This window comes from Musca domestica, unplaced genomic scaffold, assembly GCF_030504385.1.
Source record: "Musca domestica strain aabys unplaced genomic scaffold, Musca_domestica.polishedcontigs.V.1.1 72, whole genome shotgun sequence".
Lineage (NCBI taxonomy): Eukaryota > Metazoa > Arthropoda > Insecta > Diptera > Muscidae > Musca > Musca domestica.
In genome coordinates, this window is record NW_026712388.1 from 3509673 (window position 1) to 3536644 (window position 26972).

The window sequence follows — 26972 nt, forward strand, 5'->3', positions numbered from 1 at the left end:
CACGCTGCCCGAATTTTGCTCTGTGGTATTTTGGCCCATTCCCTGCGAAGCGCTTGCTTGAGGTGATCGACACTTTGTTATTTTTTAGTGCCAACCTTGCTTTCCAAAATACAAACAAACACAATAGTCCAACGGATTGGTATCCGGAGATATTGGTGGCCATTGTGCGCTGGAAATGAAGCGAGGAACCTCATTTTGTAACCATTCTTGAGTGCGATGGTGCTGAGTCCAGTTGGAATGTCCAAGGTCTGCGGCCAAAATGCTTGCATGTCCAAGGCTTTAATACACCCTCCAGAATATTTTCGCAATAATATTCGGCATTTATTCTGATGCCACGGTCGACCATCGGCTGTTATGGGGGTCCACACCATCACCATGGCTGGCGCTTTAGTTCTGGTGGCCAACCGAAGGTGCACATTTTCAGCTGACCTCTTTGGCATGTGAACACGATCATTTCATCGTAGAAAACCAAATTCGACAGTTCTCCGTTTTCGGCCAAGCGAAGCAACTCTTTAGCTCTTTTGAGTCTATTCTTCTTTTCTTTCTGTTGCGGTGTAAGTTCTTGCACTTTTTGACATTTCAATGGATTTACCCCGAACTCATTTTTTCATTATTTGACGAATGGAATATTGCGATATGTTCAGCTCACGAGCCATTTCTTGGCCACTGCGACGCTGGTTACGATCAAGTCGCTTCTTTTCGAACCATTTCTGCTGATGTTGCTGTTTTCTTCCGTCCACTTCCTTGACGTCGGGCTACGCTACCAGTATCACTCTAACGAGCGATGGTACGAGACACAAAAGATTTTTACACATTTAAATGGTGGAATGCTCTAACGATAGCCACTTGTGGTCTTAAAGCCAAATATAAAGAAATCGCACTACCAAGCTTGAATTCCATCACGAATAACTTTTTTTCTGGAAAATTCTCACCAAAATGCTTTTGTACGCTTGTTAACAATATAATGAGCTGTTACTGGAATAATTTTAACAACTGTCGGACGAGTGACTTAGAAATGAAAGCAGTCTCAAGTTGCTTGCATTTTTTTCACCTCATTCTGTATATATTGTGGGATTATTAAGGTCCTATTTTCAGGGATCACCGAATGTATTTTTTTTGGAAATTTTTTTATGGACTAGAAGACCTACAAATTTTATGAATCTTTTTAACGATATACAGAACAATTTTTCAAGGCTGAGGACTTTTTAAGAATATGTTTTTTTTTTTTAGACCAGGATATTAAGAGGGTATTTCTATCTAGGATCTATGGACCAATAATCTTAGATTTTTCAAGGACATTTTAAAGATTTGTTCAAAAGCCATTTCTTCAACATATTTGGATATTTTAAGAATATTTTTTCGAAAATCAACAAACGTGATCTCTAAAACTTTGAAAAAAGTCTCAGAAATTTTCCTCTATATATAAAAGAGCTTTTAAAGGTCGTCCTTTTAAGGTCTCTCAATTATGGCAGACCTCCTGAAGTTATTGTTCTTATTCTAGGAAGTCCTTTGACTGTCTCTGTACGGGTTTCAAACTGACTGTCTCTATATTATCGATGGCGGACCTCTGTTTAAAGGCATCTTATAGAATATATATTTTTAGCGTCTTCCATCTATAGAAGGTCATGTATTCTATAGAAGACCTACAACTATCCATTTAAGTTTTTTTCTGGAGATCTTTGATCTATAGAGTCCTATATTACGGTGATCTATAAAATGTCTTTAATTTGTAGAAGACACCTTGCAGGCTTTCAGTCTAGTGCAGAAAAGACCTGAAGGTATTTGATGACCTCTTTACGACTTCCTCTCTAAAGAAGTCCTCCTAAAAACCTCCTATCTATGTGACGTCCTCTTGAATGTCTCTGTACGGTTTCCAATCATTAAGAAGCTATTATTAATCTTCTCCTATAAATAGACGACCTTTGTATACAATAGACGACTATTCTATAAAATACATTTTCAGGGTCTTCCATTCATAGAAGATCATGAAATCTATAGAAGACAAGAAGAATGAAATCTATATTACATAGATCATTTCAAAACCTCTTATATTTGGAAAAGACATCTTGGCACAATTTCTGTTTACGGTAGGCTTCTATACTTGGAAGACCTCCGGAGGGTCATTCTATAGAAGGCCTCTAGAAATTCTTCTGAGGGAGATGAGACTTTCTATCTCGTTTCTTTCTATTTCTGTGCTCGTATCTGGTCTTTTCAACAGACATTTTTCTTTGAGTATAGCCAAAGCTTTTTCTGCCAAAGAAAAAGCTTTAACAAAAGAAGAGAATTCAGGTCTGACTGTTATCGTCAACGACGATCGTTTCTCTTTTTTTAGTCTGAGTTTTTCTCTTTTGCTGAAGGTTTCTTCTGTTTGTGGTTTTGTTTTGATTTCAATTTCCTTCGAACAACAACAACAACAACGCAAACAAAAATACCAAGTACTGCAGTGCCGTAAGCTAAGATGCGTTTATCGTCGCTGGTGACATGCCGTCACTTTGGCAGCGTTCAGTGCGTTCTTATACGGCCCACGGTGAAGACGACAAGAAAGTTTTGTTTTCAAAAGTTCAGACGAACGAAGCGAAATATTTACACATACATAGATATTTAATATAAACGTGTGGCCGGATATAATATATTATTATTTATATTATTTTTGTTAATTTTGATTGTCACCCAAAAAAGAATTAGAATCAAAAAGAATAGATATTTATTTTAATATTATCAATAAAAATAATAACAAATAAATTATCTCTTTGAGTGTGGTGATAAATAAAGTGGAACCCCTGAAAATTGTTGAAAATAAATTTAAATAAAATATTGAAAATTACAAATTTCGAGGCATTATTTAAGCTTAACCAAATGCGGGAGTGAAAACGAAAAAGTGCAAAATACCCACAGAAAAATCTTCTATTTAATTGCAAATTTTCCAACAAAAATTATTACTGCTCTTTTCGTTGCTATTGCAAATTACAATTTGCTTTCCACCAACTGGGAAAATCGCATAAGTTTTTCATGGTATTTTGGAATTCATAAGGCCACCTCACTGAGCTAGCTCTAACAAACATCATCAGCAGTATCAGTACCCGCTCCGCGTGCAGAGCGTTCTTCACACCATTCCTCCTCCTGCTCGCCACAGTACCTACCACAAAAGTAGATTGTAATTAATCTCCACCATTAACCGCAGCAAACATGTTTCAGTGAGTAATCAGTTTTTTTTATTTTTATTGTTGTTTTTGCTTCTTGTTGTTTGTTGTAGTCTGGTTTTGAATTTTTATTTAGATTATTGCTGGTAGTTATTGTTATCACTTGCAACCGGGTTATTGGGTTTCCAACGGTGTCATATATTTATACCCTACACCACAAGGTGGTCAGGGTATTATGTCTTTGTGCATTTGTTTGTAACAGGCAAAAGGAAGCGAAAAAGACCTATAGTTCCTTTTGATGATCTGCACAGAATCACATTTTGAGTCGATTTATGCATGTCCGTCCGTTCGTCTATCCATGTATTTTTGTAAACAAAGTACAGTTCGCATTTGTTGCCCTATCCAGATGAAATTTTGCACAAATCACTCGTTTGGCCCAAGCACGAACCCTATTGAAATTGGAGATAATCGGTAAAAAATTTAGATACTATTCGGACTGATATTACACGTTTGGTGCACAATAAAAGGCAAATCGGACGAAGATATATATAGCTATCGGCCACGGCCGACTTTAAGACTTTCTTTACTGGTATTTTATTATATCATGTCTGAACACACACATGCAGTCTTTTGACCACAAACCAGCTATTATGGGGCTGGTGTAATATTTAACCTGCAACTTCAAGTCCTACTTTATGACATTTTGTAAACTACAGTGTCTTTGTAGAGAAGACCAAAACTTGAGCGAAGTCTGAAAGAAATTCAAAAACAAAATTAGAGCACAGACTAAACGATTCTTTTCATTGAAGATAAGTTGTTCATCGCCATTAAAAACCAAAACTACTTCTCTCTAGATAGTCGGTGGTCTTCTCCCTAAAAGACCAGATCGTCTTCTTCATATACGAGCAGAAAATGTTATGCATAGTAGACCATCTTCCTAGAAGATAAGTAGATCATCGATATGGAAACTAGAACAAATGGACTTTCGTATTGAAGACCAGAAGGACTTCTTTTTATCGAAAAATATCAGACCATTAATGACAATATATAAATAGAAGGATATCTCATGAACGATAAAGAAACCTTCTTATAGAAAATTAGGATGATTTTGAGAGAAGACTAAAAGGCCCTCCAGTAAAGAACGCATGTTCATCTCAATGTTTTTATCCAATCATAGAAAAAGAAAAGAGTATCCAAGCATCAAGCAGAAGGGTCTCTCTTACAAATACATGTTCTTTACAAAAGTTTCCTTGTTGTGGTTTAGAAAAAAGCCGCCGGCCCGAATAAAACATTTCTTTGTCAATGAAAAACGAATGATTGAAAATTTTAAGGTATTCTCTCAGAATATCTTCTCTTGGAAGGGCAAATTACTCTTCTCCGAGTAAATTCTTCGAGAACAACAGAAGGTTTACTCAACATGAAGTCTTATCAGAGTTAAATGGTCACTCCGTAGTAGATCAGTAGGTCTTCTCCGGGAATATCAGAACATCATATTTTCAATAAAGAACAGAAGTTCTCAGAGAAAAGAAGAAGGTTCTCTCAGGTATTCATCGAACTATCTCAACAAAGAAAGCAAAAGATATTCTAAAAGGAGGCCAGAAGATTTCTCATAGAAAAGAAGAGCAGGACGTCTACAAATTTGAAAGACTATGTCTTCTTAAAAAGATCAGAAGGTTTTCTTAAAGAAGAGCAGAAGGTTTTTCCAGAAGGTCTTCTCAGAGAAGGAAAGAAGGTCTTCTCGGAGAAGAGCAGAAGGTGTTCTCGAAGAAGATCAGAAGGTGTTCTCGGAAAAGAGCAGAAGGTTTTCTCGGAGAAGAGCAGAAGGTCTTCTCAGAGAAGAGCATAAGGTTTTCTCTGAGAAGAGTAGAAGGTTTTCTCAGAGAGAAGCAGAGGGTCTTCTCAGAGAAGGGCGGAAGATCTTCTCAGAGATCAAAATGTCTTATTAGAGAAGAGCAGAATGTCTTTTCATAGAAGAAGGTCTTCTCAGAGAAGAAGTTCCTCTCAGAGAAGAGCAGAAGGTCTTCTCGTAGAAGAGCAACAGAAAGTCTTCTCACAGAAGAGCAGAAGGTCTACTCAGAGAAAGAAGGTTTTCGTGGAGGAAGGCAGAAGATTTTTTTGGGGAAGAGCAGAGGATCTTATCAGAGAAGAGCAGAAGGTTTTCCCAGAGAAGAGTAGAAGGTTTTCTCAGAGAAAAGCAGATGGTGTTTCAGAGAAGAGGAACGGATGACCATTTTAGCTCGAGGTCATCTCATGAGGTTCTTCTCTAGAGGTTCGTTTTTGAAATCGGAATTATTTTCTCTTGAAGATAAGAAAGTTGTTTCCAGATGAAATCCTACAATATTTTCCATAGAACATCAGAAGTTCTTATCCAAAGCAGTTCAGATAATGTTATTCACAATTGTCTTCCACATTATGAGCCAAAAAGCTATGCCCGGTCTTCTCCGAATAAAATAAGAAGATGCAAGGGCAGAAGCCCCATTATCAAAGAAAACCAATCGAGTCTATAATGGTAGACCAAGGAGTCGTATAATGAAAAACAAATATGGGTTTTCTCATTGAAGACTAATATGTCTGCTCCTGAAAGTCAAGAGCCAAGGACTAGAAAGAACATGTTCTCCAAGAAGGTCTTCTATATTGAGAATCAAAGATCTTCTCACAGAAGACAAAAATGATCTTCACCCAGTTGATCGAAAAGTCTTCTTAAATTACCTAGATTTTTTTCTTAAAAGATCTGGATGTCTTATGTGTTGAACGCCATCTCATGATAAGCCTGGAGGATTCCTCAAGACAGACCAGAGAAGACATGCTGTTCTGCTCCATGAAAAATTAGTTAATATAGACTTTTCTCCAGAATTAAAAAAATCGGTTTGGCCTTCTAATAAAAAAGAACAGTTTATCATCGAAGGTCAAAGGATATTCTCATAGACGAATAGAAATTCTTCTGACAGAGGGCCAGAAGATATTCGTATAGAAAGCCGGAAAATTTTACCCCAGAATACCAAAGGAATCGAAAACAAAGAGTTTTTTAAGTGGCCAATTGTCAGAGGGTCTCACAGATAAAAATAAGACGGTCTTCTCTCAAAGAATAGCAGAAGGTTTTCTTTTATAAAAGACCAGAGGTCATCTCTCACAGAAGACCAGAAATTCTTCTCTCACAGAAAACCAGAACGTCTTCGCTCATAGAAGCCCAGAAAGGTATTCTTATAGAAAACAAACATTTCCTGATAGAGGACCAGTTGGTCTTCTCCTTGAAGACCAAAGGGTATCTTCCTTAACGACCATGGGTCTTCTTGCAGAGGGTCCTGAAGGTCTTTCCATATAATACCAAGAACACATCTAATGGAACATTTTAAAAGGTCTCCTCATGAAAAACTAACTTCCCTTATCACTGCTAAAATTTCCTTTTCCGAAATGTTGCCTCCCGAACCACTTTCCATTAGGCCATCATATGGGTCAAATGGATCTTTGAGTGCTTCATATTTAAAAATTCAAAACTTTTTCCGAAACTTTGTTCCGCTTATTCGTTCTTTGGTTTCATGTGGCTGTTGAGCATAACTTCGCCTCTATTTTCATATTCAAAAATTGTTCTTGCTTTGGGAAACATGAGAATGTATGCATGTCGCCTTCGTAGGTGCGTGTGCATCGAAAATTCTATAAAGAAAAACGTGCAAAGTGCATACAAATTATGCCATAACAAGGGGTAATGTAGCTCCGCTTTTTCTTTTTAAACGTTAAAGATTTTGGCAGGACAAATGGCAACAGGGTATTTGTGGCCAAGGCGTAGACGCACTTCATGACAGAGAAGTCTACAATTATTTTCTTCTTCTTTATAGGAGCCCATAAAGACCCCATAAAATCTTTGTATGGAAATTCAGAAAAATTTCCCCTGGGTTGCAATTTCCGACCCACAATTTTTATTTTCATCTTCTCTGTACAAGAGATGACTCCTAAGGCCAATAAACTTGCTCGCTGCCTTTGTTGTGCCCTGGATGAAAAGTCAAAATCCACGTTGCTGTTACAAATTTGGCAAAAACCACCCATCCACATGGCATTGTTTCGAAAATAACAAAAAAAAAAAAACACATGTCAATAATTAAATGAGATACATTTCCAGCTGAGTATAAATTGCATTATTGCCTTGTATCTTTCCGGTTCAAACATGTAGTCAATTCGACAATTCATTCACTCGCTCGCTCACTTACTCATTTCATTCATTTGGGAAGGAAGGTCTTCATTGTTCCGACAATGAGAAATGAATGCTCCCCTTCTCTCCCCACTCGCCTGTGTGTGTGTCAACACCTTTTGTCATCAGAGAGTAGAAAATCTTATCATAAACTTTCTAAATCTTGTTGCGGAACATAACCAGTTTACAAAAATGGACTATACACAACTGAGGAGATGATGATGACAACTGCAACTACAACTACCTGGGCAAACGTAAGGGAGGTTCATTCTCAAATTGTCATAAAGTAATTCATGCGAATTCTCTTCTGCCCTCTGCCCATTCTTTTGGCATTTTTATTATTTAAACAAATAACAAAAACAGCATAAACAGACATACACACATGTAGTCAAAATATACAGACATACATACGTTTGAGACATTAAGGTGCACCTCAAGCATGATCGTCGCAATGTAGGCAGCCACAACCACACCATAAATTTAGAAGAGGTACTCTTCTTGCTTTGACGCTCGTTCCGGCCAAGGTGAGGTGAATGCGAGGTACTTGTACTCGCATGGCTAGGGTGAGGGGGGCGAAAGCGGCGGAGCAACATGTAAATGATATAATTTGAATTTAAATTAGAATTTAAAATTAAATTTACTTGCAAAGCGACGAAGAAGAACAACCCACCCGACCACACGGTGTTGTATTGCTGGGTGATTGTCTAAATCAAGTGCTGGGACTAAATTAAAGACAGAAATGTGAGGGAAAAGTGAAATGTTTAAATAATTTGCAAACATAAGGTGAAAAACACAAAAGGACCAGAATATCTTCCAATAGCAGATCAGAGAGTGCTTTCATAAACGACCAGAAGGTCTTCGTAGGGTATTCTCATAGAAGACCAAAGGGTCTTTTTATAGAAGATCGAATGGAAGACCACAGGATTTTCTTATGAAAGACCAAAAGGTATACTTAGAGGCGTATTGAAGGTCCTCTTAAATAATGTCAGAGGGTCTCCTTATGGAAGACCAGAAGGTCTTTTTATGGGAAACCAGAGGGTCTTCTTATGAAAAACCATAAAATAACACAAGAAGGTTTTCCAATATAAGAGCAGAAAGTCGGTTTTCGCATAGAAGACCAGAAGGTCTTCTTCTCAGAGAAGCCCAGAAAGTGGTCTTTCTATAGGCGATCAGAAATTCTTCAAATATAAGAGCAGAAGGTTTTCTTATAGAAGAGCAGAAGGTATTTTTTAGGAGACCAGAAGGTCTACTTCTCATAGAAGACCAGAAGGTCTTCTCATAGAAGAGCAGAAGAAGGTCTTCTTCTCATGGAAGAGCAGAAGAAGGTCGTCTTCTTATCGAAGACCAGAAGAAGGTATTCTTCCCATAGAAGACCGGAAGAAGCAATTCTTTTCATAGATGACCAGAAGAAGGACTTCTCATAGTAGACCAGAAGAAGCAATTCTTTTCATAGAAGACCAGAAGAAGGACTTCTCATAGAAGACCAGAAGAAGGACTTGTCATAAAAGACCTGAAGGAGTTCTTCTCATAAAAGACCTGAAGGAGTTCTTCTCATAGAAGACCAGAAGAAGGTCTTCATACAGACCAGAAGGTCTGCGTATAGAATACCAGAAGAAGGTCTTCGTATAGAGGACCAGAAGGTCTTCTTCTCATAGAAGACCAAAAGGGTTTCATAGAACACCTGAAGGAGATCCTTTCATATAACACCTGAAGGAGATCTTCTCATAAAAGACCTGAAGGAGGTCTTCTCATAAAAGACCTGAAGGAGGTCTTCTCATAGAAGACCTGAAGGAGGTCTTCTCATAGAAGACCAGAAGGTCTTCTCATAGAAGACCTGATGGAGGTCTTCTCATAGAAGACCTGATGGAGATCTTCTCATAAAAGACCTTAAGGAGGTCTTCTCATAAAAGACCTGAAGGAGGTCTTCTCATAGAAGACCTGAAGGAGGTCTTCTCATAGAAGACCAGAAGGTCTTCTCATAGAAGACCTGATGGAGGTCTTCTCATAGAAGACCTGATGGAGATCTTCTCATAGTAGACCTGATGGAGGTCTTCTCATAGAAGTCCTGATGGAGGTCTTCTCATAGAAGACCTGATGGAGGTCTTCTCATAGAAGACCTGATGGAGGTCTTCTCATAGAAGACCTGATGGAGGTCTTCTCATAGAAGACCTGATGGAGGTCTTCTCATAGAAGACCTGATGGAGGTCTTCTCATAGAAGACCTGAAGGAGGTCTTCTCATAGAAGACCTGAAGAAGGTCTTCTCTTAGAAGACCTGAAGGAGGGCTTCTCTTAGAAGACCTGAAGGAGGGCTTCTCATAGAAGACCTGAAGGAGGGCTTCTCATAGAAGACCTGAAGGAGGTCTTCTCATAGAAGACCTGAAGAAGGTCTTCGTATAGAAGACGAGAAGAAGGTCTTCGTATAGAAGACGAGAAGAAGGTCTTCGTATAGAAGACGAGAAGAAGGTCTTCGTATAGAAGACGAGAAGAAGGTCTTCGTATAGAAGACGAGAAGAAGGTCTTCGTATAGAAGACGAGAAGAAGGTCTTCGTATAGAAGACGAGAAGAAGGTCTTCGTATAGAAGACGAGTAGAAGGTCTTCGATTAGAAGACGAGAAGAAGGTCTTCGTATAGAAGACGAGAAGAAGGTCTTCGTATAGAAGACCAGAAGAAGGTTTTCTCATGGAAGACCAGAAGAAGGTTGTCTTCTCATCGAAGACCAGAAGAAGCAATTCTTTTCATAGAAGACCAGAAGAAGGACTACTCATAGGAGGAAATCTTCTCATAGAAGACCTGAAGGAGGTCTTCTCATAGAAGACCTGAAAGAGGTCTTCTCATAGAAGACCTGAAGGAGGTCTTCTCATAGAACACCTGAAGGAGGTCTTCTCATAGAACACCTGAAGGAGATCTTCTCATGGAAGACATGAAGAAGGTCTTCTCATAGAAGACCAGAAGGACGTCTCTCTCAGAGAAGAACAGAAGGTTGTCCCTCAGCAGATCGTTTTATAGAAGACCAAATTGTTTTTTTCTCAGAGGTACCAGTAGGTATTTTCATGGAAAACCTATAGGGCGACCAAAAATGAACATTAGAAAGTCTTCTCATAGAAGACCAGATGAACTTTACATGGAAGATTTTTAAAAGCTTCTCATGGAACACCTGCTTCCCCTCATCACTGCTAAGATTACTTTTCTTTGAAACATTGTCGCCGAACCAAATTCCATTAAGCCATCACAAGGAGGGTGGCCAAATGTATCCTGAGTGCTTTCAAATTTATAATTCAAAACTTTTTCCGACACTTTGTTCCGCTTATTCGTACTTTGGTTTCATGTGGCTGTTGAGCATTACTTCGCCTCTATTTTCATATTCAAAAGTTTTTTCTTTCTTAAGAAAATGTATGCATGTTGCCTTTGTATCTGTATGTGTGTGTGTGTATTTCGGTATGCGTGCATGGAAAATTCCATAACGAAGAACGTGCAAAGTGCATACAAATTATGCCATAACAAGGAGAGATATAGCTCCGTTTTTTAAGTTTTTAACTTTCAAGACGTTGACGACAGACAAATGACGACAGGATAATTGTGTGTAGACGCACTTAATGACAAAAGGAGACTTCTTTATAGGAGCCTATAAAGGCTGTAGGAGCCTATAAAGGCTCCTTTATAGGTGCCTATAAAGGCTGTAGGAGCCTATAAAGGCTCCTTTATAGGAGCCTCAAAAGGCTCCTTTATAGGAGCCTAAAAAGGCTCCTTTATAGGAGTCTAAAAAGGCTCCTTTATATAAGCCTATAAAGGCTTCTTTATAGGAGCCTATAAAGGCTCCTTTATAGGAGCCTATAAAGGCTCCTTTATAGGAGCCTATAAAGGTTCCTTTATAGGAATCGTCATGGGCTTCTTATAGGCTCCTATAAGGGAATCTTTATAGGAGCCTATAAAGGTCCTTTATGGGAGCCTATAAAGGCTCCTTTATGGTAGCCTATAAAGGCTCCTTTATAGGAGCCTATAAATGCTCCTTTATAGGAGCCTATAAAGGCTCCTTCATAGGAGCCTATAAAGACTCCTTTATAGGAGCCTATAAAGGCTGCTTTATAGGAGCCAAAAAAGGCTCCTTTATAGGAGCCATTAAAGATTCCTTAAGATTTTCTCAATTATTTTCCCCCCTTAAATCTGCTTTTGCAGTGTCAATGCACTAGGCCACCGGTATACCTAGTCTGCCCCCTTTCCCCCTAAGATATTCAATGGGGTATTTGCCACCAACTCGAGCATGAGAGAAAAAAACCTTAAATTTTTGCATTCTTGTCATCGAACCGAAGAAGAAACAGAGACCAGAAAAAAATAAGAAAACATCGTCAACCCAAAATAGAAATAGTTAAAGAAAATGTGGGTCAATTTTGTGCAATATGCTATGCGTTTGGGTAGCAGCTTTCACGTCGTAGTCGCTTCTGCTGATGATGATGATGGTGGTGACGGTGATGGTTACATGAAGTAAGAACGAAAAAATGTGCAACATGTTTGTGCCAAAAATGTTGAGCTTACACACACCCGTATTTTTTCTTCATTTGCCCGACGAAGCATTGTCGACATTTACGCACAGCGTAGGAAACAGACGAAAAAAAAACTTAGTCGAAACTAACAACGACAAAGTTTTGGGCCAATGAAACGAAATGACAGCGATGAGTATCTTGTAATTTGTTTGCCCTGCGACGACGACTACGACGACGATTGCCTGCCAACTTGGATATTTGCTGGCAAATTTTTGCAAATGTTTGGCTGCCTTCTCTCGGTACTGGCTCTACCATGTGACGCCCTCTAATGTTGGCAATCCAAACAAGATTTGTTTTTTTTTTTTCCTTTTTTGCTCTCTGGCGAATTTCCATAGGAAGAACAGAAGGTCGCCAGAGATTATCTTGTTGAAAATTTAAAATTTAATTTGAAGTGCATACAAATTTGTTTTTGTTTTTTTTTTTTACTTATGAAGAGCTTAACGCCAAGTAATTGAGAATTATATGCTTGAGTAAATAAGCTGTTACTGTGGGTGATTTAATTATGAGCCCGAAAATGATACATTTGTTAGATGCTCTCATTCACTCTCTCTCTTTCTCTCACTAAAAAAATCCATCAATTGTTGTTGTTTGCTTACCCTTGTGCCAAAGTTTATTGCTCCCACATGTGACATGCAATTCAGTTGATAATGTGTAAACAATGTCTGTCCTAGCCCCACTTTTCATTTTAAGAGCATATAATTCTCAAACACATTGATGTTTAAGTGCATGGGGGGTTTGTTTGAGAGATGAAAATTCAATTTTAAGTTTTTATAACCCACATTCTAATATGAATCATCTACAGACCAAAATGAGGTGCTAAAGATAATCTGCATCATGGTCACGGTATTTAAATGAGGTGACATTGACATATGAGGGGAAAACAAATCGTAAAGCAATTCTCTGATATATTGGCGCCAATGGCAATTATAACTTTTTTTCTGCGGTGAATTGAGAAATCTTATCCGTCAATTAGAAGTTCATTTGATGTCAAAGATAACATAGCTTAGAAAATTTTGAATTTAGTGACCGAAAAGCACTACCGAGATGCCATACGAACAGGATCTCAGACGAAATCTTATCGAAAATAAAATTTTTGAGGAGTGACAACCTCAATTTCATTTATTTGGGTGATTGGTTGTAGTCTGGCTTATTATACCCTCAGACATATGGCTAGAGAAGGGTATATATCATTTGATATGGCCTAAAATTACCTTATCGAAAGAACAGTTTTAGACCCTAAGTCCCTTTGGAGCAAATCCGTTTCAGGACATTTGGAGTCGATCTAGCGATGTTATTATCAAACTTAGATCGAGTTCGGGGATGGGCAATATCGGTCCACTCCTTCTGGTACCTCCACCACAAAAGATCGAAATTTTCAAAAATATATGTTACCGCACAGGAGAAAGATATATGTTACCGCACAGAAGAGAAAGGATAATCCGATTTTGCTTCAACATTGCAAATCCTAATATTTGCATCAGTGCTAGGTTAGGTGGACAATATCGGTCAAGTACCTCCCCCACAAAGGAGTAAAATTTGGAATAATGATACCTGTTATAAAATTTGATGTAAGAGTCGGACTGTCTTCAAATGACACATATTACGATATTTTTATTAACCCATGATCTGGTGTGAAGTTGGAATATATCGGGCCACTTCTTCTGATACCTCCTCCACAAAGGGTCAATATTTTGAATATCCATGAAGCTCATAAAACACAGACTTGGTATATCTCAATATTTCCACCAACACAAGGTCTATTATGTTATGTTAGGATGGTAGAGATCGGATCATTCCTTCTGGTACCTCCACCACAAAGGGTCAACAATTTGAATAACCAAAACTATAATAAAATCCGAAGTAAGCACCCGGTTCTCTTCATATTCCACACATCCTATTATTTCTACTAAGACAAGATCTGCTCTGAAGATGGAATGAATTGGTCGACTCCTTCTGGTACCTTCCCCACAAAAGGTCAAAATTTTGAATATCCGTGAAACTCATAAAACGCGTATCCAAAAGAATCTACATCTCTTCCATCCTTTGTGCTTTTCGAACAATTATATTACGTTTTTTCACGAACTCAGGCAGATCTCATAACAGATATCTCTGCATTGAATTTCGGGATTCCAGCTCTATACATTCACTTAATATCAAATTTTTGTAACATTTAGTACTTTTCGTTTTCCCATACCTCAATCCTTGGCACTAATAGTTATCGCAATATAAACATTTTACCTTATACGAAATTTTGGTACGATTTGGTACTTTTTGTATAATTATAGCACACATTTCCAAAACCACCTCCAAACCTCAATTCCAGATACCAACAGAGACCTCAATATCAAATTTCAGGATTCCAGCTCTATCCCTTCATCCAATAGCAAATATATTACCATTCAGTAATATTCGTACAATTACGGTACACATTTCCGATGTCCAGGTCATACATGAACAGCGACCCTAATACCAAATTTCCGATTACAAGCACCATCTGTTCAACCAATACCAAATTGTGTCAAATATAGTTCTATTTAGTACTTTTCATGCACTCAATACTAAATATCGTACCATTCAGTACTATTCGTACAATTATAGTACACATTTCCGAAGCCACTTCCATATGTCCAGACTATACATAAACAGTGCCCTAATACTAAATTTCAGATTTCAAGCACTATCTGTTCATCCAACAGCATATTGTACCAAATATAGTACCATTTAGTACTTTTTCTGAACTTGTAATACACATTTCCAAAGCCACCTCTATATCATAACCACAGATACCAAAGTGACATCTATATCAAATGCTAGATACCAACAAAGATCTCAACATCTAATTTGAGAATTCCAGCTATATACTAAATTTTTTACCATTTAGTACTTTCCGTACAAATATAGAACACATTTCTAAACCACCGCCAAATCTCAAACACAGCTACCACTAGTTATCTAAGTATCAAATTTCAAATTTTTTTTTTATATCATCCCTTCACTCAATACTAAATATCGTACTATTCTGTATATACCATACTTTTCGTACAAATATAGGACCGTTCCAATTTAAGTTCGCACAATTAGAACACATTTCCGAAACCGCCTTTACACTTCAAACTTACTTTCTAACCTTGATTTTCATACCAAATTTAAAGTTTTTAGCTCTTTCCGTTCAAATTATACCAAATTTTAGAACTTTTCGTAACCATAAAGCTCGAATTTCCAAAAAAAAAAGAATTCCTAATATTCACCTCTTCTACACTCCATCAGTGACTCTCATTCAAATTTTCAGAATTTTAGCTTATTCCGTTTGTCCAACACCAACATTTTAGTACTTTTCGTATGCTATTGGTACGATTTCCAAAAAACCCAGCTCTATTACACGCCTACACACCAAGACTAACCCTCGTGCAAAATTTCAACATTCTAGCTTCAGCCACTTCGCCAGTTATTTCAATAGATTTCTAAAAATATTTTTTAAAATTTTTCCATCAATTTCTTGAAATCTCTTGCCTTAAAAAATTAACAAATTAATAGACATACTGTCTTCTTCTAGCCGCACACAGCCCCCATAATCAATTGTCCTGACCACATTCATTCTTTAGGCTGACCCAGGTCAGGATCCTCTTAATGAACATTCAATTTCGCCACACATTCTCCTTTACGTTATTAAAATTCAGCAATTATTTTAATTGAAAACCATTCATGTATTTTGCAGGCCATTCAAGCAATTAAACCTTCGGTAATGTCCTTTTCACACAGTTGGCCATTGTACAAAATGTTAACCTATATATTTATAAAAAAATACATATTATCTATAAAAGTAGCTAAGGCTTTCATATACAGTGTGGAGATGATGGCATGCTAATGTGGTGAAAGGCAAAGTAGACTAACAGACAGAATTGTGAAATTTAAATGTCTGCGGGATAAAAAATTCCATTACAGAGGAATTTAGATACTCCAAGAAATTCACGTCAACATTTGTTTGACCCATGTACAACCCCTATTGAAATTGGAGATAATATGCCAAAATTTATATAAATCTCCCATACATATCTTCGCCCGATTTTTTTTTTGCTCTCGTCAGCTGTAATATGCACTCGGTAACAATGATTTTCGGGAATATATAGAAAATATATCTTAGAAATACCTTTGCCAATTGTTATCGAGATAGGTTCAGATTTGGATATAGCTCTCTTATATTTGAAGTTTATAGTGCAAATGGTTAATATAAGTCCGAACTGAATGGATTTTGGCACATACGAACTAATTCGGCCTGAAAGAAAGTGTAGCGAATTTTTTGAAAATCGCTTCAGATATAGCTAGAGGTCCCATATACATGTTTCATCCGATTTTGTATTTAAGTACATAACACCCGTAAAATTCTGTCCACAACAACGATATTTGGGTATCAGATAGCGCTTAGAAATAGCTCTGCTAAATTCTAACTTAGATTCGCGTTTTTATACTCTCAGCTACATGGCTAGATAAGGTGTGTAACATTTGAAACGTCAAAACGTGCCTCATCGAAATAACGGTTTTAGACCCTAGGTCTCTTTGGACCAAATCCGTTTCAAGACATTTGGAGTCGATAAAGCGATGTCCGTCCGTCCGTCTGTCTGTCTGGCTGGTGCACACGATAATTCTCGAAGGGAGTATCCGATTTGATCCAAACTTGGAACATCGTAATATTATTGTCAAACTTAGATCGAGTTCGGAAATGGGCAATATCGAAAAAAATATGAAATTTTCAAAAAAAGATATTTTCATGCACGGAAAGAGAAATGATAATCTGATTTTGCCCCAACTTTATAAATCCTAATATTTGCATGACAGCAAGGCCAGGTGTGAAAATGGCCCACTCTATCAAGTGCCTCCAAACAAAGGGTCATCATTTTGAATAATTATAAATCTAATAAAATGTTATTTACGAATTCGATTGTATTCAAATTAGACACATCACAATATTTTTATTAACCCATGGTATGGTGTAAGGATGGAATATATCGGTGCACTCCTTCTAGTACCTCCACCACAAAGGGTCAAAATTTTGAATATTCATGAAGCTCATAAAACGCGAAGTTAACATTCGTTTTAATTCAGACTTGGCACATCTCCATATTTCAATCAACACAAATCCGGTTATATAGATGGTACATATCGAACCATTTCTTATGTTACAAGCCCCACAAAGGGTTCAATGTTAAAAAAAAAATCTCAAAGAAAATTGGTGGTAATTTTTATAGCCTTCACCATGGAGGGTATATTAAGTTCGTCATTCCGTTTGTAACTAATCGAAATAATAATTTTAGACAATTATAAGACGATTTAGTCTTGTCCGTCCGTCCGTCTGTCTGTTGTAGTCACACTAGAGTCAAAACGAATAAAGATAGGAATCAAAAATTTTGAACAGATCATGTCAAGTTTGGAGATGGGCTATATCGGATGAAACCCAAATAAATATTATTTTATTTATTTTTTTAGGTCCACGATACGATATTATTCACCGGAGTTGTTTCAAATTTCATATTTAAAATTCGTAATGGGTACTATAGCCTATGACAAAAATTGCGTATGAAAGTCCAAATCTTCGTATAGCCTTCATATAACCGTACCTCCCAATATTTGGTATTTTGATGATTTTTGCGACATTATTCACCAGAGTTGTTTCAAATTACGTACGAGTTCGTAATGCTAACTATAGTCTATGACAGAAAATTGTCTGTGTAGGTCTACGTCTTCGTATAGCCCCCATGTAACAGTATCTTTCCTGATTCGGTATTTTGATGATAGTAGCTACATTATTCACCGGAATTGTTTGAAATTTGGTATTAGAAGTTCGTAATGGATACTGCAGCCCAAGACAGGTTGTGCAGTCGCAGGTCCGGTATTTGGATGATTTTAGGGTGGTTTCAAATTTCATATTTAGAGTTCGTAATGAGAACTACAGTCTGTGACAGAAAATTGTCTATGAAGGTCCAGGTCTTCGTATAGCCCCGATATGACGATATCTCCCTATATTCGATATTCTGATGATTCTAGCTCGTTATTCACCGGAGTTTTTCTAATGCAGGTATTTTTAAGATTTTAACAGATTTTTTAACGGATTTTATTATTATTATTTTTTTTTTTTTTGAAAATTTACAAATTCGGTTCAAATGGGGAATTCAAAGTTTGGCACGGCCCAAGTTACAGCTTTTCTACTACTTTGCTTTTTTATTTTTTTTTTGATAAAATTTGATAATTTTTTCTTTACTTTTTTTTGGATTTTAGACTCTCTGGCTTAAGAGGCTGAATTTTATATATAACATTTAGGCCAATTTTTTTATAGAAGTTTTCCAAAGGCCTCCTAAAGGTCCAAAGACTTCTGTATAATTTTCCACTTCACAATATTTGCACATTAAGTCACATTAACCACCAGTCCCGTGGTTTTTTGCACATTATACTAATTTTATTATTTATATAAACGGACTGTCATACATATTAATAAGTATGTGTATGTCGTCGTCTGTCCCAATCAACCACACAAATGACCCTTTGGGTCTGCAAAGTAATTGAATCTAGTTGACCCGGTCAATAACTTTAATATTGTGTGTAAGCATATTCATGTAATTGTTTTCGTGTTGACATTTTTCATGCGGCATAGTTTGTGTCGTTGTTGTTGTTGGCTTCTGTTACCGTTGCCGATGTAAATTTCCGATACTGACATACACATGTAAATATGTTTGTATGAAGCATTTATATATTTGTATGCTGTAAATGGCAAAATGCCCAAACACAACTTTCATTTGTTTTTTTTTTTTTTTTTTGCAAAATTCCAAATTAGAAGAATAAAGGCAGGCAGGTTGGGTTGAAGGCGGAGGAGGGAAGCCCTTGCACCAGCTGCCGTTGTTGTGCAGCAAATGTGTTGGCCCTTAAGTCTAGCTGGCATTTTCTGGTACCATTTGCACCGAGTGCACAGGAAAAAAAATTGAAAACTCACCAGCCATGAAGTAAAAAGCAAACACAAATTTTTGTGCAATCATTAAAACGATGATAGCCACCCTTCCGCCGTCGCTCGAATTTTGTCATTTCCCAACCTTTTCCTGTAGCCTCCTGGTGTAGGTCTGCATAAATGGATGATGGTATCTTGTTGACACTGTGTGCCGCATTTCATTTCCCCATCATCATCGCCATGACCAGAAGAGCTTAAAATTAATGTTTGGTCGTTGGTTCGTCCATTCACTGGCATGGCCTTTTTTGTTCGAAGCACTGAGTGCAGGATATGCCTGCCATTCAGGCTGGCTCGTATGCATGTATGTGTGTGTGTGAGTTTGTTTTCTAGGATATATGCCGCTAAATAAAAACTGCCATTAAAAATAGTTTAACCATTTCCGCTATTGTTCGTGTGATTGTTGGGAAAAAAAAGCCGAGTATTTTCAGCCAGTAATGTTGGCCGCCGATTATGCGACGGGGAATTGCAAAGGATTACTAATGTAAAAGGATTATAAATTAATTGATCATTTGCAAGCTTAGGTTTTTTGTTGTAGTTTTTTTTTTTTTGAGGGAAGAGGAATTATGACAAATGATGCTAATTTTTTGTGTGACATAGATTTTAGCATTTTGGAATAGTTTTGAAATTTAATATGGAATATTTTCCTTTGGAAGTTTTAGGAATATTTTTCATAGGCTAGAGTGTGTATTTTTTAGGAATAATTTCCATGAATTAATTTTTGAAGGATAATTTTTTTATGAAGTAGAGTGAGGATTTTTCAAAGGAATATTTTTTAATTAGATTATTTACGAATATTTTTTAAAGACCAGAGCGTGTTATATTTTATGAATATTGTTCATGGATTTTAAGAATAGTTTCATAGAATATTATCTAAAGAAGGGAATATTTTTAATATACTATAAGGCTTTCTAGCGAGGTATTTTAGGAGTTTTTTCATAGAACTTTTCCATGAAAAAGAAAGGAAATTTCAGAAACGTATTTTTTTGTAGAAATTTTTGATTTCAGAGCATTGACTGCAGGAACATTTTTTTTATAGAATTGTTCGATTTAAGAAGGTAGAAATTTCAGGAACATTTTTCATGGAATTCCAGATTTATGTGCTTCGATTTTTTAGATAAAATTTAAGGGAATTTTATTAAGATTTTGAATTTTTTATTTTTTTAAGAGTGTGAGCTCCTTTGGAAAGCCTGGCAGCAATGAGTGTAGCTTTGAAGGATCATTTTCCATAGAGTTATTTTATTTAGAATATGGACTGGATTTAAGAGAGTGGAACATGTTCCGTAGCAATTTAGGAACATTCTTCATACAATTGTTAGACGATAATTTTTCTCTTTTTTTACCCTCCACCATACTATGGAGGGTATATTAATTTTGTCATTCCGTTTGTAACTCCTCGAAATACTCATGTCAGACCCAACAAATTATATATATTCTTGATCAGCGTAAAATTCTAAGACGATAGCTATGTCCGTCTGTCTGTTGTAATCACGCTATCTTTCGAACGAATTGAGATAGAAGGCTAAAATTTTGCACACATGTTTATTTTTCCAGTAGGCAGGTTAAGTTTGTAAATGGGTCATGTAGGTCAACGTTTTCATATAGCACACATATAACTGTACGTCCCGATATTTGGTATTTTGATAATTTTAGCGACATTAACCGGAATTATTTCAAATTTGGTATTTGAGGTTCGTAATGGTATTTGAGATTCAGCCTATGACAAAAAATTGTCTGTGGAGGTCCACGTCTTCGTATAGCCCCCATATATCAGTACCACCCTATATTCGGTATTTTGACGATTTTAGGTACAATACCCACCGAAATTGTTTGAGATGCCGTATTTGAAATTCGTAATGGATGCTACAGCTTGTGACAGAAAATTGTCTATCCTGGTCCAGGACTTCGCACAGCTCCGATATAACGGTACCTCCCTATATACGATATTTTTATGATTTTAGCTACATTATTCACCGTTTATTTCAAGTTTCAGTTTTAATATGGTAATGGCTTATGACAAACAATGCCTTTGTAGGTAACTTCTATATTCGCTATTTTTAAGATTTTAACAGAATTGTTTAAGGAATTTATTTTTTGAAAATATTCAAATTCGTTCTAAATGGTGGAGGGGCCGACCTTACTGCTTTTTAACTTGTTTGATTTAAATTTTACGATTCAGAGCGTGGAATTGTTGGAATATCGAAGTCTTTTTTTCGCTATTTTCATCCAATTTTCCATTTGAAGAGTCTAAACATTTTAGGACCATTTTTTATGAATAATTGAATTTAAGAGCGAGGATTTTTAAGAAAATTTGTTTTTGATCAAACTTTATTCCATTTTTAAATTGTTTTGAAATTTTCCTATTTTTTAAAGCTTTAAAACACTTCTAATGTATATTCTATATTCTCCTTTATTTCCAGGTATGTATCTATGACTGTGCAATCTGAATTTCTCGTATGTATTTGAAATTGCGAAAAATTTTTGATCCCTTCGCCACAAAGGGTCAATATGTTGAATAATTGTAACTCTCACAAAATGTGAAAATATTTTCCAGTTCTCTTTAAAATTCTTACATTACAAAATTTGTATTTAATTCCGGTGCCATAAAACGACCAGACACTTTAAGTCACCTGAAATCGGCACTACCAAAACGTGGGTCATTTTATTTATTTTTTTTTTAATCTACCAAATAATAGCCAATTCCGTCGGCTAACATGGCCAAAACCACCATTTGCATGTCTTTATATAGAAGATTCCGAGGTTTTTAAAGTCGGCAAGTCGCCTATGGACCGGTATTTACATTTACGGATCTTCTTTCGTCCGAAGCCCTTCTACAGGTTTATAGACAGAAGTCTTCGAAGGACTTCTGTAGCCAGCAATCCCAAATCAGTTCTTCTAGAGTCATAATGGCTTTTCTGAGTTTTATATAGACAAAGTTTATTTTGCCGTTCTTCTGCAGACAAAGAGCCTTTTACAAATCGACTATAGATAGAAAACCGTTCACAGTACTTAGATGGACTGAGGAAATTTTAAGTGTATTGCATAGACCGTAGACCTTTCACAGGTCTTCTACGAACCGAAAAACTTTTACTGCTCTAATCGAAAACCCTTTAGAGGACTTCTATAGACAGATACTCTTTTCTGGATCTTATATGGATGAAAGATTTTTTCCAGAACTTCTATAGACAGAGGACCTTTTTGCAGGTCTTCAATGGGTGAAAAATCTATTTACGGATCTTCTGAAGCTAAAAAAAACTTTTTAAAATTTTCTAAAGCCAGTGTAGGCGATATATAGCATGGAAAGCTTTAGACAGATTTGTTGTAGTTTGAATTTATTTTAGATGCCTTCTATTCCTGGGAGGTCCCGTACAAGTCCTCTGGAAATAGAGGACTTCCAGAGGACTTGTACGGACGGTCTATTGCCATGTAATCTTTGGAAATAGGTAATGTTTGCTGGCATTTTATTGGCTTCCAGCCATAAGACCATTTTGAATATAGAAGCATTTTTTAAGGACTTTATAGCTAGAAGGTATTTCATGGGTCGTCTATGGCTTAAAATCTATTTAAGATCTCTAAACTAACAGATCTTTTACAAGTCTTGTATAGCTATATTTTTTATAGGCCTTCCATGGCAAAAGTATCTTTTCAGGTTTGTCTATATCAAGGTGTATAATGTCTTATGAAGCTTGGAGTCTGTTTACCGGCCTTCTACAGGCCTGTCTTCCAGACATAGAAAATGGCCTGGAGGTCCTCCAGGCGTAACAGACCGATTTGAGGTCTTCTAGGAACAAAAGGCCGATTGGAGGTCTTCAAAACACAGATGACTGTCTGGAGGATTTCTAAACATAAAATACCGTTTGGTGGTCTTCTAGCCCGTCCGTAAGTCTTTCTGATATTGAAAATGGCCTAAAGGTCCTCCAGACGTAACAGACTGAGTTGAGGTTCTCTAGATGCAGAAGATGATTTAAGAAGACCGCTTGGAGGTCTTCAAAACACACAAGAAACTGAAGGTTTTCTAGACATAGAATATCGTATGTTGGACCGTCTGGAGATCTTCTGGAGAAATAAGTCCGTTTGGAGACGCAGAAGACCGTTTGGAAGTACTCTAGACATGGTGGACCCTTTGGAGATTTTCTAGTCATAAAAGCCTGTCTAGAAGACGGTGGGGTTTTAATGCAAAGAAGTTCTGGTGATGTTTTTTAAATAGAATTCCTTCCATATTCTCTTCAGGGGTATTTTTTCCAAAGAGCCATATTTACTTCTATAGCTAAAAATGGGGCTCCTAAGGCATCCTAAAATGTTTCACGTAGCTAGAAGAACTTTTAACAGAACCTCTACATCAACAATATTTTTTACAAGTCTCCCAAAGCTTTGAGAATTTTCTCTTTTGAAGATACAGAAGACCTCCAGATGATGTTCTGTTTGCAGAAAACCGCCAAAGTGTTTTCTGTTCTAAAAGACCTTCAGACGGTCTTCTAAGTCTAGAAGACCTCCATCTATGACTAAAAGAACTAGAAGACTTTCAGACAATCATCTGTGTTTGGAAGACCTCCAGGCGGTCTTCAATGTCTAGAAGAACTGTGTACGGTCTTATATGCCTAGAAGACCTCCAGATAATCTTCTGCCTCCAGAGGAAAGCCAAATCTCAAGATGGACGTCCGATGCGTATTCTATGTATGTACAGATACAGACTTAATCTTAGGCATCCGACCGTTTGAACAGCTATTCCATTTTTTTTTGACATTTGCAGCCCTTCTCTTTCTAAAGGAACTTTTATAGGTCTGCTTTTGATGAAAGACCCTTTACAGAGCTTGTACAAATCTTAATGACCTTTTACTACATAGAGTTCTATTACATTTTTCCATAACCCATGTTCGTACTACCTTAATTTCCATTACCTTGATATATTATCTAATCGATTTAGACAACAAAGGAAATGTTTTAATTAAATGCCTTCCAAAAAATAAAAGTCAATGCATATATTTTTTCAATACAAATTCGTTTCTAATTTATGAGGTCATAACTTAAAATAATGTAATTGCCTACGTTTAATTCGTAAACAATAACAATAAAACCAACAACAACAACAACGACTACAACAGCAATTCTAAATCTTTATCTTATCTTTGTTTTATTTTATGACACCAAATATTTATTGTTCCCACTCTAAAAACTAAATCAAATAGAGCTGTGGGCAAAAAACTCGCTCTAGCTCTCTCTCGCTCCCCAACCAAACAAACCGAAAAAAGGCTGACTAATAATCCACACAGAACACTCCTTCGAGATTTACAATTGTGTGTTGACTGTGTGTGTGTGTGTACTATAACGACACACTGACACATTCACTGGCTGAGCCATAATCGTTGACACGAGGACGGACATACAAACGCACACACACACTCACACATACACATTCACTTCTATAAAATGAAATTCCTTTCCGCTTCTCATTTCCATGCAAATACATGCATGCATGAAGAAAGGATGTGATTTTTTTTGTTGTACTTTCCCTATTACATTTGCATGTGCGACAGTGTGTGTGGGTGTTTGTGTTTGTGTCTGTGTGTTCCTGCACACACAAAAGGATTTTCTGATATTATCCTGACATAACTCCATTCACATGTGTCACACACATGTCGCCTTCTCTATGCAAAAAAAAAAAGCCGGGATTCCTACCAAATGGAAACTAAATCTACAGCTAGCTGCTGCACACCAGCTTATGCCAACAGTAACAACAATAACAACAACCAACATTGGAGGCGCCAAACAAAGGAGACAACAAAAAACACACAAATAACGATTTTTAATAGTGCGGTAGGTCATGTTCATTGATAACACAGCAGCACCCGGTCAGATCCGACTGCAATCTTTGCACAAAAGGACAGGCGGTGGCGGCGGCCTATACGATGAGGACGGACGACTGGTGTCTGTTAGTGAGTGGGAATGTGTTCACACACACTCGTACATACATACATATCCATACAGACTTAGACACACCATTAGTAAAGGCATGTGTGTGCGTCTGTGTCTGTAGAAGACAGCTAGGCTATTACAACCATCTCTATTTGCTGATGAGGGTCCTTTGAGTATGTGTTGTAGCACAAATGATGATGACGAGCCTGATGGTGGTGGCGATGATGATGATGATGATGGTAAACTGTATGCTGTGGTTGTTCTTGTAGCTGCTGTTGTTGTTGTTTTGCGCCTAGTGCTAGTTGAGTGTCATTTGCAGTGTTGCGTGCTATGTGGTCATTTTTCACAAACAGAGATAACGATTATGGGAATTTTGAATAAAAGATCAAGTATTCAGGAATGTCTTCATAATATATGTACAAACGGTCTTAGAAGACCACCAGACAAACCTCCAAGCGGTCTTCTTTGTCTAGAAGACCTCCAGACGAGTTTCCTTGTCTAAGAGAAATGCAGACGGGTTACTATTCCCAGAAGACACCCAGACGGTCTTCTATGTCTAAAAACCTTTCAAACGGTTTTCTATGTCTAAAAGTTCTCCAGAAGGCCTTCATTGTCTAGTAAACGCCCATACTGTCTTCTGTGGCTCGGAGACATCCAGACGGTTTTCAATGATTTGAAGACCTCCAGACGATTTTCAGTGCCTAGAAGACCTCTAAGTGGTCGTATGTGTCTAGAAAACTCATGGATGGGTTTCGATACCTAGACGGTTTTGTGAGTAGAAGGCCTCCAAATGATCTTTTGAGTCCAGAAGACCACCAAACGGTCTTCTGTGTCTAAAAGACCACCAAAAAAAAAAAAAAAAAGAAGAAATATGCTATGTTTAGAAGACCTCTAGACGGTCTTCTTTGCCTTGAAGACTTTCAGGCGGCCATCTGTATCAGGAAGACTTCCAGTCGGTATTTTATGCCTAGGAGACCTATGGACGATCTTCTATGCCTTGAAGATTTTCAGGCGGCCATCTGTGTAAGGAAGACCTTCAGCCGGTTTTTTATTTCTAGGAGACTTATTGACTGTCTTCTATGCCTTGAAGACTTTCAGGCGGTATTTTATGTCTAGAAGACGAATGGACGGTCTCCTATGCCTTAAAGTCCTCCAGGCGGTCTTACGTGTCTTGGAGATCTCCAGATAATCTTCTATGCCCAGAAGAACTCCATATAATCTTCTGCTTCCAGAAAAACACCAAACGGTTTTCTTTGTCTAGAAGACCTCAAGGAGGACGTCCAGGCCGTCTGGAGAACCTCCGAGTCTTCTTCTATGCCTAGAAGACCTCCAGACGGTCTTCTGTGCCTAGAAGACTTCCAAGTGGTCTTCTGTGTATAGAGGATATTGAAATGGTTTTGTATATCTAGAAAACCTTCAGCCAGTCTTTTTTGTCTATAAAATCTCTTCTTCTGATCTTATGTGTACAGAAGACCATTTAACGGCCTTTCATGTCTAAAAAAGCACCAAAAGGTTCTATGCCTAAAAGACCTCTAGTCGGCCTTCTAAGTCTAGAATACCTTCAGACGGTCTTTAAATCTAGAAGACCTCTTTTAAGTCTAGAAGACCTCCAGACGGTCTTCTATGTCTAAAAGTCATACGGTGTGTCTGGAAGACCATCAAACGGGTTTCTATGTGTAGAAGACCTCCAGACGGTCGTCTATATGTAGAAGATCTCCAGACAGTGTTCTATATATAGAAGATCTCCAGAAAGTGTTCTATATATAGAAGACCTAGAAACAGTCTTTTATGCCTAGAAGAACTCAAAGCGGTCTTCTGTGTCTACAAGACCACTAAAAGATCTTCAGACGGTACTATGTTTCTAGATGACATCCAAATAGTCTTCTGGGTATAGAAGACATCCAAATGGTTTTCTATATCCAGAAGTCTTCCAGACGATCTGCTGCGTCTAGAAGACCTCCAGACGATCTCCTGTGTCTAGAAGACCTCCAGACCGTCTTCTGTATCTAGAAGACCATCAGATGGTCTGCTATGTCTAGAAGATCCTCAAGACACACAAGACCGCGTGGAGGTATTTTAGACATGAAAGACCGCCTGAAGATCTCCTAGGCATAGAAGACAATTTGTAGGTCTTCTTGACAAAAAAAAAATACCCCTTGGATGTCTTTTGGTCATATTAGGTCGCCTGGAGGTCTTCTAGTATTGAAGA

General features: G+C 37.3%; 1 protein-coding gene across 3 annotated transcripts in view; it reads left to right on the top strand.

Annotated features, from left to right (window-relative positions):
• LOC101893448 (dnaJ homolog subfamily C member 7) overlaps positions 1 to 26972 on the top strand; it is a 95187-nt gene that overhangs the window by 30211 nt on the left and 38004 nt on the right. Inside the window, exon 1 of one of the 3 annotated variants that reach the window (XM_059130297.1) lies at positions 2972 to 3194. The exons of the other annotated variants lie outside the window; for them this stretch is intronic. Coding sequence (XP_058986280.1) covers positions 3187 to 3194 — 8 coding nt within the window. The 5' untranslated portion in view covers positions 2972 to 3186. Of the gene's footprint in view, positions 1 to 2971; positions 3195 to 26972 lie in introns of those variants that run through there. 3 annotated transcript variants of the gene reach the window in all.